Raw genomic sequence first — 15,268 nt, 5'->3', positions numbered from 1 at the left:
CAGAGACAGGTACTGGCATTGGGGCTTGGGAGTCAGACGGAGCTGAACTTGGAGAATGGAAGGGAAACAGTATCATCCCCTCAGGCTGTACAGCCATGCAGCTGGCCAAACAGGGTTCCACAGGGTATCTTCTGATTCAATAGTCTTACTTTTTGTCACTTGACCCCTCTGCAGGTCCTACCTCTTTGAGCTCCATTCTGGGATAAAGCAAGGATGTTAAGGGTCAGAAGCTCAGGGCCCAGAGTCTGAGGGCCTGGCCCCCTCTAGGTGAGTGACCAGGGGTTCTGTGGTCAGACCAGGCCTTGCATTGCCTTGGGTTCCAAGTGACTCAGGTTGTGTGCCCTGTTCTGGGCACCAGCCTCATCAGGAATTCCCAGAACTCCCTCTGCTGAGACGAAGCTCAGGCTAATTGCATCCCCACAGCAACAAGCCCAGATGCTCTACTTCCCGCTCTGCACGGCCAGCTGTCATGAGGCTGTCTCAGTGAGTCCAGAGTTACATTCCTGATGTCCTGGATCCAGTAGAATTGGAGATTTTTTTTGAGCCAAAGGATCCCCTGTCATTTTTCTTGTCCCATTCTTTCATTTCACAGAAGAGGACTCTGAGACTCAGAGGGTAACAGTGATTTGCTTACAGGTTCAGGATAGCACTGAAACAGGAATGCAAGTTCTCCAGAGCCCTTGCTATCTGCTGCCTGGGGAAGGCAGGGAGGGGAGTCTCTGTATCCTGCCCTTGCCTGTCAGGAATGTTGTATTTGGCCATACCTAGATCAGGAAAGCCATTTGGTAGTGAGCTAATGAATGGTCTATTTAAAAATTGTCAATTCCTATATACGTGAAACTTAGTCATTTTGGAGGAAATTTTCTGATTCCCATGGGCAGAAACATCATAGGATTTTTGTGGAAAAAAGTTCAGTGCTATGTAGAAAAGTGCCTCCCACAATGCCCAGGGCATTGTCAATGCTCAGTAAACATTACCTAAGTCAGAATTGGAACCTCTGTGACCAATGTCTAGATTTAGGGCTTGCTTCCCAGCTCCCTGGTCTCTTGGAAAATTAGCCAAGCGTGCTGAGGGACAGTAAAATCTCCTATCCAAAAAAAAAAAAAAAAAGCATAGTTCGTTCATTATGAGGGTAAATTTATTGAAGATAAACAATGCAGGATGTATTCCTGCATCTTTTATTAGTGGCATGTGGGCTACCCACTGTCTTGGATAAAAGATCCCCATTCATTCCTTGCATCTCTTGGTTTCCCTAATCAAGATCTCATCAGACCTGTGCTGTTTTCCTATTCTCTGAGTGGTGACACTTATGGGCAATATCCTTGTCTTTGCTGTTGTCTTCTGTAGCATCTGGATCAACCCCCCTTTTTTTAGGGAGCAGAGGGACCTGTGAGATTTCCCTTGGTGTGCAGGGGGGATAATTGAGGCAGATTCCGGCTCCTTGAGGATACTTGACTGAGGCTACAGTGAGTCAGAAGCAGACACTCAATTCTAGGGTTCTTTTGATTCAGCTCTGTCTTCAGAATCCACTATCTTTTGGAGAAAGAACACCCTCCCTTGACGTCCCTGAAATACATTAGCAAGTCACAGAGTAAAATCAATGGACCACAGATGGTGCCAATTGAGTGCCTACTCCTGCACTGCACTGTGCTTCTCCTGGCTTATGATGGAAAAGTTGAGGTGTCATGGCCTTTGTCCTTAAAGAGCTTAGTGTGGGCTGGGGAGAGCCAGGGAGTGGCCTGGCTGCACTTTTAACTCTGCATTGAGACTGCCTGGGTTTAAAGCTCTCTGCGTACTTATCATATCCTTTAGACAATTGTTATAACTCCTTATAATTGTTTTTCTTCATCCAAAAAATGAGGACTAGGAGGGTATGTAGCACACAGGGCTTTTGATGGGCTAGATGGAGATGAGGCAGGGAAGCATGGGGTCCTGTACCTGGCATGATCAGTGCTCAGTATAACTGCTGGCAGGGAAATCTCTGTGCTGCCACTTTGGGGATTGTTAGACTGCTCTGTAACTGTAAACCTTAGTTTTTCTTATCTATGAAGCAAGAGACACGATAGACTCTTCTTCCTAGGATTGCTGTGAAGATTCAGTGACACAAACCATGGGAAATGGTGCAATGCTTGCATAGAATAGGTGTGAAATTACTGTTAGCTATTATTATTATTATTAATAAGACATATGTAAAGAAGGTGCAATCCTGGCCAGAGGGTGGTAGGCACTAAAGTAGAGAGGCAAAATACTGAGAGCCCTAAGGAAGGAAAGCATCTTACAGTGGGGAGATGAGGAGGCATCTCAGGGAAGGTGATGAACAGGTAGGATTCTAATAGGCAGGGTGAGGGAGAAGGATGAATGACCTAGAGACAAACCTTCCCCAGGTTCGTTCACGAGCTAGTGCTCATTTTGCTGGAGGCCAGGATAGGTGCATAGGCCGTTCAACTGGAATGTTAAGCCAGGATCCACTGTGGAGATGCTGGATTGCCAGGCCAAGGAGTTTGGATTTTATTTTACAGGCTGTGGGATAAAACACAATTGGAACCTTGCTTTGGGGAGGATCTTCTGAGTAGAATAGATTTCAGGGGAACAGGAGAAATGAGGTGGAGGGTGAGAGTGAGAGATAAGAATTCCAGTGGGAAGGAGGCTGGAGGGAATCTGGGCCATCACGAAGACATTAAGAGCAGCTGTTTCATTATTTGTCAATTCTTGGGGTGGGACTATGAAAAAGATGTGCCAGGTGACAGGCCTGGAGTTAGGAATGCTAAGCAAAAGGTAAAGGACAGCTTTTTGCAAGGAGGTAGTTTAAACCTGTCCACTTTCAAAGGCATCCAGGTAGAAATGTCCAGTAGTATCTCAGAGCAAGAGAAACTTAGATGAGCCAGGAGTCAGAAGGTCAAGCAGGATTTTAGAGAGCAGTGAAATCAAATCCCACTACAAGTCTTTGTATAACAGAAAAAAACTCCAGGACTCACCTCTGCCTCGTTTATTTAAACACAGAGTCAAATCAAGTGAGTTCCAGAGGATCCAAATAATTTGAGTTAGGATTTGTTCTGTGTGATCAGTTTAGGATTAGTGGAGATGAGTGTGCCAACCCCAAACAATTTTCCGTCGCTGTTACGTGTGTTTCTGTGTCACCACATGTCTTCCTACAGATGGTGTACATTTGGGGATTGCAGAGTCATTTCACTATCATCTTTAAAAAGACAGATTTGGGAAGGTAAATGTGCTTCCCAAAGCCAAATATAATTCTCCATGCCACTGTCCTCTCCATTCATGCAGGTGATAGGGAAATAAAGAGAACTGTGGGTGAAGGGACAAGGTGGCCCAGCTCTGGAGGAATCTCCAAGGGTGGAGCAGGGCCAGGTGAGAGAGGCTGGCTTGGGAAGGAGTATTGTTATGTAACTAGAAGGAGCTATGGATGCTGGGCAGATGGAGATGGGAAGCAAGGAATATAGGATAGGGATGGCAGGACTTAGATCAGCTTCCTCTGGGGAGGGAGAGGGACAATACATTGGAAGCCAGGTGAACCAAGAATCCAAGAGATCCTGACCAGCCTCACAACTATGTCTTTCCATCAGGGTTCTTAGGGGCATAATTAGACATTAAGTTAACAGAGACAGAAGCAAGACCAAGTATCCCCAAAAGTAGCACTCTGCCAGAGACAGACTCCTCCCACAGGATGAGGACAGAGCTTCACTAAGCTAGGCCTACTGTGGTCACCTGTGGGTGGCAGAGAGTTTTCCAGACCTGGGTAGCCCCAGCCTCTCCCTCCCCAGGGAGGAATAGAAAGGATCTATTTGGTTGATCTCCCTCATCCACACCCCATTCCTGATTACCCTGGTGGATGAAGTGAAATAAAAATTAGCATGTTTATCCCACTTTTAAATTCGTTTAATGAGAACTCATTTACCCTCTCCCAATTTAAATTCGTAATAACGCCATAACCTTTCAGAGCTGATTATTACCCGAATCTTCCCACATCTTCCTGCTAAAGAGGCTTTCCCTCCAAATGCTCCCGAGCCCTCTCTGGGAACTTGACAATTTGTCAGTCCGTCCTCAACATCTGGTGATCCCGCCCTGATGCCCCACCCCCTGCTAAGGTGTGCTCCCTAAGTGGGGAGGACTGAAAAAAAATTTAAAAAAATCAAGTTCCCCTCTCTGTGATGGTTTCCGTTTTATCAAGTCCTCTTGGAGACGGTTTCACCCACCAGTGACCCTTTCCTCTGGTCTTTTTTTCCTGCCGGTGACTCAAGATGGACTCAGCCCTCCTCTCTCTGCTCTCTCCCGTCTCCCAGGGGTCGCCGAGCTAACTCCAAGCTGGTGTGCCAAGTGTCGGCGCAGTTCCCGGCCCGAGAGCTGGAGTCACCATGGCGGCTGGAGTTGCAGCCTGGCTGCCCTTCGCCCGGGCTGCGGCCATTGGGTGGATGCCCGTGGCCAACTGCCCCATGCCCCTGGCCCCGGCCGACAAGAACAAGCGGCAGGATGAGCTGATCGTCCTCAACGTGAGCGGGCGGCGCTTCCAGACCTGGAGGACCACGCTGGAGCGCTACCCGGACACGCTGCTGGGAAGCACCGAGAAGGAATTCTTCTTCAACGAGGACACCAAGGAGTATTTCTTTGACCGGGACCCGGAAGTGTTCCGCTGCGTGCTCAACTTCTACCGCACGGGGAAGCTGCACTACCCGCGCTACGAGTGCATCTCGGCCTACGACGACGAGCTGGCCTTCTACGGCATCCTCCCCGAGATCATCGGCGACTGCTGCTACGAGGAGTACAAGGACCGCAAGCGCGAGAACGCCGAGCGGCTCATGGACGACAACGACTCGGAGAACAACCAGGAGTCCATGCCCTCGCTCAGCTTCCGCCAGACCATGTGGCGCGCCTTCGAGAACCCGCACACCAGCACCCTGGCCCTGGTCTTCTACTACGTGACTGGCTTCTTCATCGCCGTCTCGGTCATCACCAACGTGGTGGAGACGGTGCCCTGTGGCACGGTCCCCGGCAGCAAGGAGCTGCCGTGCGGCGAGCGCTACTCGGTGGCCTTCTTCTGCCTGGACACGGCCTGCGTCATGATCTTCACGGTGGAGTACCTCCTCCGGCTCTTCGCGGCGCCCAGCCGCTACCGCTTCATCCGCAGCGTGATGAGCATCATCGACGTGGTGGCCATCATGCCCTACTACATCGGCCTGGTCATGACCAACAACGAGGACGTGTCCGGGGCCTTCGTCACGCTCCGGGTCTTCCGCGTCTTTCGGATCTTCAAGTTCTCGCGCCACTCCCAGGGCCTGCGGATCCTGGGCTACACCCTGAAGAGCTGCGCCTCGGAGCTGGGCTTTCTCCTCTTCTCCCTCACCATGGCCATCATCATCTTTGCCACTGTGATGTTTTACGCCGAGAAGGGCTCCTCCGCCAGCAAGTTCACAAGCATCCCAGCCTCTTTTTGGTACACCATTGTCACCATGACCACACTGGGGTAAGTCAGCACGCTGCTAGACTCCACGAGGGTTGGAGGTGGGGTGGACCGTGAAGCTTTGGATTGGTATCAGGCCTGGGGAGAGGAGCAGGGAGTGCCTCATCCAAGTCCGGGAGCATCACCACGAGGGAAAATGAACATGCGTGGTTGGTTGGGGCGTGTGAGCTGCTCTGAATTGATTCTTTTGGGCGTGGGGCATGTTTTTTATAAAAGGTGGAAAATTAAGTCACTATTTCTTTTGTCAGCCATGCATTGTGTGTGTGTGTGTGTGTGTGTGTGTGTGTGTGTGTGTGTGTGTGAGAGAGAGAGATATGTAGGGTCCGGGGAGTTGATGGCTGTATCCTTAGGAGCATCTGCGCCTCTAAGGGCTGTCGTGGGGAGGAAGAGGGCTGTGAGAAGTTCAGTGAAGGTGGTAATGAAGGTGTAGATTTCCCTCCCCAGAAGACACCCAGAGCATTCTTTCTGGATTCTTCCTAGTATATTTGCCAGCTGTTTTCTCATTTGCCTTATTTTTTTTTTTCTCTGCTGCCACAAATGATCAAGGGTTCAGTCGCTCTAAGCAGACTTTCTCTAAGTGACCCTGAACTGGGGTTTTGCCTAAAAAGTGAGGCACCTGTTTTCCTCTTTTCTCACTAAAGGAGGAAAGTCTTGCTTTTTCAGCCTGAATCAATGATGGAATGACCTGGCCCACCTGGGTAGCAGTGAGATCATCTGAATGGATCACATGGTCAGACAGAAGCGGCAGCATCATCATAGGGAGGGAGAGGTGCTCGGGGAGGTCTCAGAAGCAGGGGACTCAGGAAGGAGATTACAGTCTTCACCCTAACTGGATGAAAGCCAATAAAGGCATCTTTATGGAGACATGGATTTCATAGGGGTTTCTGCTTCAGCCATAGGAAGCCATTGAGGCGAATGCAAAATCCCTCCACAGTTCATATGCTGGGTCTATATTTGCTTAGGCCAGGGAGTGTTATATTGCTGATGGAGAATTCATGACGCTTTTTATTTGGTCTTTGACAATTCCATTGGTGGCATCCTGGTGATTTGATTTCTTTTCCTGGCGGGAACCCCTTGGCGGTGGTGTTGGTTTTTCCATAGTGCTGCGTATGCTTATTGGGAATGACTGAGCAGGTGATGGGACCTTTTAAAGTGATTATATTTGTCATTCTGCCACAAGGGAGGGGAAGGGGGAGAGCAAGGGGTGTCATAATCCATTTGTGAAGGCCACATTTGATGGGGACATTTCCTTTACCTCTATGTCTAACAGAAGCCACCCTGCCCCTTCCTCCCACTTCAACACACACATACACACACACACACACACACACACACACACATTCTCTTTTTCAAGTAGCTGCTCACCCGGGGTGAGTAAGAATTTGGGGTTATTTGACTTTATTTTTCCTGGTTCAAGTGGTAGATGTGAGCTTTTGGGCATACTGGGATATTGAAGTATAAAATGGGCCTGGAAGCTGACTGCTGTCAGGAGAAAGAGGCACTTTTGTGGCTACCAGACCATCCCTTCACCTTCCTGAAGGGGACCTCACCCATGGCCAGGGACACACACCCCAGACCCCAAGGTATTCTCCTGATATGGCCCTGACTGCCCAGTGTCCTCAGGTTCCTTTTGATAGGACTCAATACAACAGAGGGAGAAACTTTTATAGGAATAAACCCTGAGTAGACTGATGGATGTCAGAATTAAAATTAAATCGTTTCGGAGGACATCAATGGAAACTTCACTGGCCACCTGCCCGTTACTTTTTATTATTAGTAGAACAACATATGGGCGTCTACTATGTGTCAGCACTGTGCTAAGCACTTTGCATATATTAGCTCTGAGTCTTCACAATGGTCCTGCTAAGTAGGAACAATTCTATACCCTCTAAAGATACAAAAGGTGAGACTCAGAGAGGTTAAGTAAATTTCCCATAATCACAGATAAAGGGCAGAGCTAATTTTCAAAAGCTAGGGCCTTCTGCCCATTCTTTTTTTCACTCTATCACTCCACTCTGTTCTCAATCCACCAGGGCCCAGAGATAGAAATCAGACCTTCAGGTTTATTGCCTCTTTAGATGGCCTCAGGGTATGATATTCTATTCAGGTCATATTACTAGTCAAGAAAACATCCGCTCAGTGAGTACTGCATTTCAGGCACTGTACCAGGCACAGAAATTTTATACATGAAACATTTCTTTCTAGGCAGTTTAAAGTACTGCCTTAGATATTAAAGGCTGTTTTCGTAGCAAGATCCAGTGTTTTACTGCTGCCAGAGAAACAGCTAATTTCCTTTAGCATTTGCCCTGTAGTTCAAGGGGCAAGTCCAGCGTGAGAGCTGGACAGTCTTGGCTTCCTATTTACTTTCTTAGGATGGAGATGGGGGAGCAGACAGACTCTAAGAGTGAAGGTAAAAATGATGAGAAGGATGCTTGCATTGGGGTGAAGCATGGTTCCCCAACCGTGGGCCTTTGGGTTTGCTCACCCCACACCTACAGTAAACAAGTCTGTCTTCCTTCCCCATGCATTAAACTGTCTCACTTCTGGGAGGAGAACCACTCAGGCAAGAAAGGAAACCATTCAGTAGTGTCTTCCTTAAACTCAGATACGTTACGAGAAAGCAGCCTCTTCTTCCCCCCTCCATCTTGGCTGGTGGAGCTCAGTGCCGGATCAGGCTACTCTGACTTTGACCTAAGTTGGCAGTTGGCACCGTTACCAGGCTCCTTTGCTTGACTCTCCATAGCAGATGCTTGACAAAAGGCTTTTTAATGGATGGGTCAGGTTAAATGGGGTCCTGCTCCATTCACTTGGCCTGATGCTGTCCTCAGTCCCCTTTGGACATGTCTGTTCTCTCTTAAGGGTATAGATCCAAGCCTTGGTTCCCAGGAAGAGAGGAGAGGGGCCTTTACTTGGTGAATTGATCTGTCCACTGAGATGCTCTGCAGGACTGTGGAGATGCTGTTCTTACTGGAGGACTTGCTGACTCAGTTGGGGAAACCTTTTCTCTCCCCTGGCTGGTGCCTGTCCTGAGCACATTCACTGGCTAGTTGTAGCTTTTCTCAACCACTGGGAAAAGCCTATCTCTGTCTGACTCTGCACTGGCAGTTGAGCCTCAAGTGGCCGTGGGATATCAAGGACCAGTTCTCTGCCAGAGTGTCCCTGCTTCCAACACCTCCCAGCAGACACCTACCTCTTCCTGTCTCCAGACTGCCCTTGCCCTACTCCTCTCCCAAGCTCCGTTTTTTGCAGAGGGACGGTCTTCCGCTGCTTTGCAGAGCCGGGCTGGCTGACAGGAGGAGGGCTGATGTGCTGAGGGGAGGTGCTGGCTCTTCCTAGTTCCGTTGCCATCTCTGCCTGCTTTTCCAGCACTTTGCCAATGAGTTACTAGCGTCCCCCAGGGAGGGATCTCCTGGAGCCAATGATTACCGGTTATTTAATGTTCTCACGTTCCTTCCACACACAAGAACAATAACAGTCCAAACTGCCACCCGGGCTTGAGGGTGGCTTTCCTTTACAGCCTCTTGTGCTGGTGGGAGAGACCCCGGAGCTCTGCCCAGACTTTCTGTGCTCTCCCTTGACAGTTGAATTCCGGAAATTCACCATTCAAGGATTAATTTCCATATTCATAATTGATGCTATAAATAAAATAAATTCCCAATTATCTGAGTTAGCAGAGGGGAAGGGATAACATAGAACTCCCAATATTCAATAAGACCAACGTAACTAGTTCGAGAATGTATTATGTGACGTAAACCTTTTCAAAGCAGATTTCCCTTCTTCATTTGGTTGACTTTGCTCAGCCTCACGGTGGGCCTGGACTGCCCCAGCCAGTCCCTCAGGGGAACTCAGGTGGGGACCAGGAGAGCATGTGGAAGGAAAGCCTGGTGAGCAGGCATCCACAAGGGTTGCAGAAGGCCAGTTCCAGGCCTGAATGGAATGGGGTCACTCTTGAGTATCTTAGAGAAGGGGAATCGGGCTTGGGAATGGCTGGAGCCACGTCTGCTCCTGATGAGATGGCCCTCTGCTGCCAGGTCGGCTCAGTTACGTAATTGAGATCGGCAGCCTATCTGTCACCCTGTGCTCTGAGATGAGAGCTTTTGACAGTGTCCAAAAAATCACTTTAACGAAAACAGAATCGATTTTTACTTCTTCCAGGCACAAAGCAGCCTCCAGGTGATTTGCATTTCCCTTTAAAATACAATCCTGGAAGGGGCTTGCCTGAGTTCCAGGAGACAGGGACACTTGGCTTAGGAGAACGAGACAGGAACACTATGGATGGGGGCACTCGATCGGGCACTCCTGGTGCCAGAACTGGAGTCGGTCTGAGATCTGTTTTTGTTAACCCATCAGGTTCCAGAAGTATGTCTGTACCTTCATCGGCTGCCTCCAGGGCCCATCAACCCTCCTCCCAGCGCCCAAGTGCCTCAGTCGGGGCACTGGTTAATGTGCCCACTGGGTCCTTGCCCAGGGAACTGATCATAAGACACTGAGAACAAATGACCTCAAAATCCTTTCTTTGGTGACATTTCTTAACTTCCTGTGTCTTGCTGACTCACATTATCTTTCAAACTTAACCCCATAGCATCTTCTCCATGAGGCCTTCCTGTCCCTCCAGGAGATAGGGACTCTCCTCTTGCCTCCCAGTGTAGCCCTTACATTCTTCTGTCTTGTCATTGCCACATTTTATTGACTTTGGCTGTTTGTTTTTTCCCCAGGTTGTGAGCTCTTCAAGGCACATTTTTTTTTTTACCAAAAATCACTGTAGGGTGTGTGCCTAGCACAGGGCTTTAATATCTATTTGTTCAACCAAACAGGTTTGTACCTTGACTTGCCCAGCTTCCGTTTTCTCATTTGATAACCATCTTCTGGCCATTGGGAGAGCCAGCAGCTGAGTTAGCCAGACGTCAGGCGGGGTGTTTATGGGCAGGGCAAAGACTGGGAGCCAAGCAAGCCCTCCACAAGCCTTTAGTCTTAGCAGAAGTGGGCCTTCTTGCAAGGAAAATCTGCACCCAATCCTTGTTATTGTTTTTGGTTATTTGGCGATGCTCCCCTCCAGACTCTTGAGCCCAGGAGGAGCAGGAAAGGAGCTATAGCTAAGTGCCCTGCCCATGATGCTTCTCTCAATTTAATTATTCATTCAACAAATATATATTGAACACCCATTAGCCCCTGGAAACACAGTTTTGTGCCGCTTAGTGGACAGTACTAGACAGTAAGCAAGTTAACAAACAATCATCTCAGGCTACGGAGAAAAATAAAGCATGACGTGACAGGGAGTACTGAGTGTGAAGGAGTACTGAGTGAGTTATTATGTTATATTAGAAGGTCAAGAAGAAGCTCTCAGTTAAGGTGATACTGAGCAGAGACTTGAAAGAATGTGGGTAGCTTGGGGAACAACATTCCAAGCAGAAGGAACAGCAAATGCAAAATCCGGCAGGAGAGGTCTGGTTTGCTATTCTTTGAATTCCAAGGAAGTCCCTAACGGTTGAGCTGCATGAGAGGGGGCAGAAGAGGACCAGGAAATGAGACTGGAGAGGTAATGGGGGAAGCAGCTCAGACAGGCTCCTTGCGACCACCACGAGGTCTTTGCCTCTTACTCTGCTTTGCATGGGAAACCATTGGAGGGTTTTGAGCCGCCGTCTTATGTTCCAGAGAATCACTTTGGCTGCTGGGTAGTAAGTATAATGTAGGGGAGAAGCCAGCACAATAATCCAGGCAAGAGGTGGTGGTGGTAACAGTAGAGATGGGAAGAGGGGGAGATTTTGCATATATTTGGAGGTAGAGAGGCAACAGGACACTTTCCAAAATTGTACAGCAAGGAACTGTCTGGGAAGACACAGTCCTAAAGATCTTTTTCCTGCCCAAGGGGAAGCATCTCACAAGTAGAGGCCTCAAGGTATTGCAGGGTGGCTCCAAGGCCCAGGGCAGCTGACATCTCCGCATGGAAAGAACAAGCCCAAGGAGCTGAGCTGTAGCCGCAGCATCTCAGAGTATAAGCAGGGAGTATCCGCACCTGGATTTTGCACCAAGGAAGCAGTTCCTGAGCACCTGGCAAGGGACTGATATGTGTTCACCATCATGCCTTGACGCAGACACCAAACAGAGGCCACTTGTCAACTGCGGGAGCTCCCTAGAGAGTGGGGTGGGCACAGGGTTTCAGGCTACCCAGGAGGGCAAGGTCAGTCTTGAGGCTTTGGGTGCTTCGCACTAGGAGCCTCGTGTTGGATTTGTCTTCCGATTCAGTAATTCAAATCGCTGCAATTTTTGGAAAGGAATTTCCAGGCTGGTGCTCATTTCACAGCTCTCTTCCGGAATCTCTCGAAATCAATCTCAACCTCTTTCTGCTTGGTTTTGTTTGGGTTTCCCTCTTTAAATACACCCGTAAACACAAACAGGATTCTTCCCGAGGAGCAGCAATTATTCCGCCTTAAAATCATGTAAATAAAAGTCATCCACCTGGCCCTTCCTGTCCTCAGGGGAGGGGGAGAGCCCTTCAGTCACTGTTTTGAGTGTTTTGTTTCGGTGAGCACCTGACCCAGGCCATTGCAGGGTCCTATCCACCCTCCATCAGGGCTGGGAGCTCTTCTAGACCAGGGAGAGGAGCAGAGTGCCCCCCTCCTGCCCTGTACACAGCCAAGTGTTTCTAGGAAGCTGACGCTCTCCCCAAGGCTCATATGTATCTTAAATGTTCATCCACTGGTCAGTGTTTCTTTTCTGGGAAGTAGGGACCAGACCTGTCCATCTCTTTTGGAAAGAGCGCACAGTATTGACTGCTAACCAACTTCTAAGGAGGACTTGTTTGTGACAAGGAGGGAAGTGTTATCATGGTGCTTTTGGATATTCAAAGTTCTCTGCCAAAGGGCTCAGCTCTCCCAGCCCCCAGCTCAAGTTCAGCCTCCTACTCTGTCCAACCCACTTTCCTCCGGCCAGAATGCCCACCTCGTCTCCTCACTGCCTCCCTCCACCCAGCTCAATGCAAGGGATGGGTGAATGGGAAGGTGGGACTGAGGAGGGAAGAGCTCAGCCTTCAGTGACCATGACTGGATGGAGGAAGATTGCATTTAGCTCATGTAATCGTATTCCTGGTGTCAGGACTCGAATGAGTGTCATTAAACGGAATCAGAAAAATCGTTTTAATATAAGTGCCACCTCACACACAAGCTTGTTGATGGAGAGATGGATGAGGCTGGGGACGCCTCCTTTGTAATGCGATGCTGTAAAATCCCATCACCTTCATTATTTCCCACCGAGCCAACGCATCATAATACCCATGAGCTGCAGAACAGCTTGAATTTAATATACAGAAAGTCCAATCAAACAATAAATGGATGGAACTATATAAAGAAACCATTTTCTGGGAGGCTGGCTCCATTCTCTGGAATTCAGCTCCCTGACACATGAAATGTGCATCAATTTTCCCCAACTAATGCAGCTGCCGAGTCACCACATGTGATATTTGTTTGCTTCCGAAGTGGAAAAGGGGAACTTTCTCCCCTACGTTATCTGGCTATCGATGCAACATTGCAAATATCGGTTCCTTTGATTTGCATCCAGAGGTTCCCAGTGGCACAGCAAGGCACCTTCCAATGCCAACAGACTGGAAGGCAGCAGAGCCCCCCCTCCATCCCAGAACCCCGTTGGTCCTGGTGGCTCTTGTCATCTTCTTTAGCAAATAATGAGCTGTTTAGGGGTCTTGGGAGTCTCTTTTATCACTGGAGAGAAATGGCCACACCTGGGAGCATGTGATGTTGTGATGATCCGGAGCCTTGCCTTGGAAGTTGTTCAGAGCAAATGTTTCATTCCAAACCAGCAGAGTTCTCCATCTCCCCTTTCGTGCCTATCACCCCGCCAGTTATTGAGGGACTATAAAAGCAAATATCAACTGATCAGTCAAACAGAATTAAAATGACAAATCAGATGCTTAAAAATTATGCAATACATGTCAAAGACTGATAGAAATAATGTTTCTTTGCTTCTCGTGTGGAATTCTTTTGGATGCTCTTTTTTTCCCCCAATGGCATGGATAACTGAGAGTTAACCGTAATTACAGGCTTAGAGCTGCTGAGAAGTATCATTAGTTTATTTTTACTTCTTTCTGGACATGCATACTTAAGCAGAAAAAAAAAAAACCCTAGGAGAATTAAACTAAACAACATTAAGACCACAGACAGCATGAATCTTGATTCAACAAATATTATTGAACACCCAGTATTTGCAAGGCACATTATTAGGCAGTGTTGAAGATATAAAAATAAATAAAAGATCAGCTCTAAGAAATTTACAGCATAATGGGGGATCTGAATATGTTCACAAGAGTGTCTGTGTGCCGAAACGATCAGGAGTGTTTGTAACAGAATAAATGCTTAATAAATATTGGCTGATGAAGGAATGATTGGCTTTGTGGGAAAGGTGACATTTCAGCTAGACCAACAATCATGAGCAGGATTTAAATATACAGAAATGGAAATCCAAGTAAATTGCAAAAGGGCATGATGTTTTGAACGCTTCACCAATATGCTGGTTTGCTAGCATTTCAGGTGTACAAAGAGGGAAGTGGCTTGAAATAAGCAGGAACAACAGGTTTGCTAGAGATGCAGAGGACCTGAAACATGAGGTTAAGGAATTCAGCCAGTAGGCACTAGGGAGCCACTCTGGGGGCTCCAGTGACGTACGGACAGGAAGATGTATTTGGCAGGTGTCTTCTGGGTAAATGTCAGAAGGGAATCCCCGGACCCAGGACAGTCAGCCGGAAGACTGAGCCAGGTATGAAGAAAGATGGTAAAGAAAGCCTGACCTGGTGCAGGCACAGTATCAGAGCAGGAAAAAAAGACTAGAATGGAAAGACCAGGAGGAGGAGAAGTCGAAAGGAACTCAGGAGTGTGGATGACGAGAGGTGTGGCCTTAGCGGACATTAGACAAGGAACAGGTTGGCAGGAGGTCAAGAGAGGAGGTAGAGACCTTGAACCTGGCTTTGGACCGATAGTGTTTTCAGTTAATGGTGGGTGTCTTCCAGGGGGCCAGCAGACAGGTGGAGAGGTGGTTCTGAGACTCAGCAGGGAGGCAGCTTCCAAAATCATCAGCTAAAGCAGAAAAAAAAAAATGGATGAGACTGTCCCAGGAAAAATTAAAGCAGGCAGAGGAGAGGGCCTTGGGGAGCGTTTCCTGCCCCATGCCCTACCCTCATTCCCATTAGGAATGCCAGTACCACCTGCAAACCAACTGCTTTGCCAGAGAAGCTTCCATTTGTTCTCTCTTCTCGGCCTGTGGAAGTTCCCTTTCATACTGTGCTTTTGTTGGAGCTGAGAGGGAAGATTGGTTTTCTGAGTAAAACAAGGCTTATTTTTAGACTCCTACAATGATAATTAAATAAACAGCATCCACACAGGAAAGCAAAATGTATGGGCTTTGCTGAAAAAAAAATTAATAAAATTAATAAAGGGACCTTTACATTGTCACATAGATGGGTGGTGAGGGTCTGAATGGTCACAGACCAAAGAACTGTCTCTGCCTGGCTGAGGGTGATGGGGAGTGGTCCAGCCTTTGTGCGTAGCACTGTCCTGATCCTTAAAGTGAGAAACCCTTGGGCAGACCTTCCAGGGACTTGAGACACTGCTACTCCGGCTTGTTTCCTTCTTCTCCTTGGAGAAAAATGTCATTTGCACCCCTGACATCACTCAGCACATCCTCTGACCTGCGCCTCTAGGGGCACTTCTGTTTTGAGCTCTGGGTGAGCTACTGTGGCTCAATAATTCAGCAAGCATGTGTCACCGTGAACTAGGCCTAGTTGATATGAGG

At 48.3% G+C, this 15,268-nt stretch overlaps 1 protein-coding gene across 3 annotated transcripts in view; it reads left to right on the top strand.

Moving 5' to 3' along the window:
• The window catches only part of Kcnd3 (potassium voltage-gated channel subfamily D member 3), a 209,177-nt gene that overhangs the window by 3,010 nt on the left and 190,899 nt on the right, over window positions 1–15,268 (top strand). For all 3 annotated transcript variants that reach the window (XM_040287394.2, XM_021734764.3, XM_021734762.3), the window contains exon 2: window positions 4,299–5,476. In XM_040287394.2, coding sequence (XP_040143328.1) covers window positions 4,371–5,476 — 1,106 coding nt within the window. In that variant the 5' untranslated portion in view covers window positions 4,299–4,370. The remainder of the gene's footprint in view (window positions 1–4,298; window positions 5,477–15,268) is intronic.

This window comes from Ictidomys tridecemlineatus, chromosome 11, assembly GCF_052094955.1.
Source record: "Ictidomys tridecemlineatus isolate mIctTri1 chromosome 11, mIctTri1.hap1, whole genome shotgun sequence".
Taxonomy (NCBI): Eukaryota; Metazoa; Chordata; class Mammalia; order Rodentia; family Sciuridae; genus Ictidomys; species Ictidomys tridecemlineatus.
This window is presented reverse-complemented; position numbering and strand designations above follow the sequence as displayed.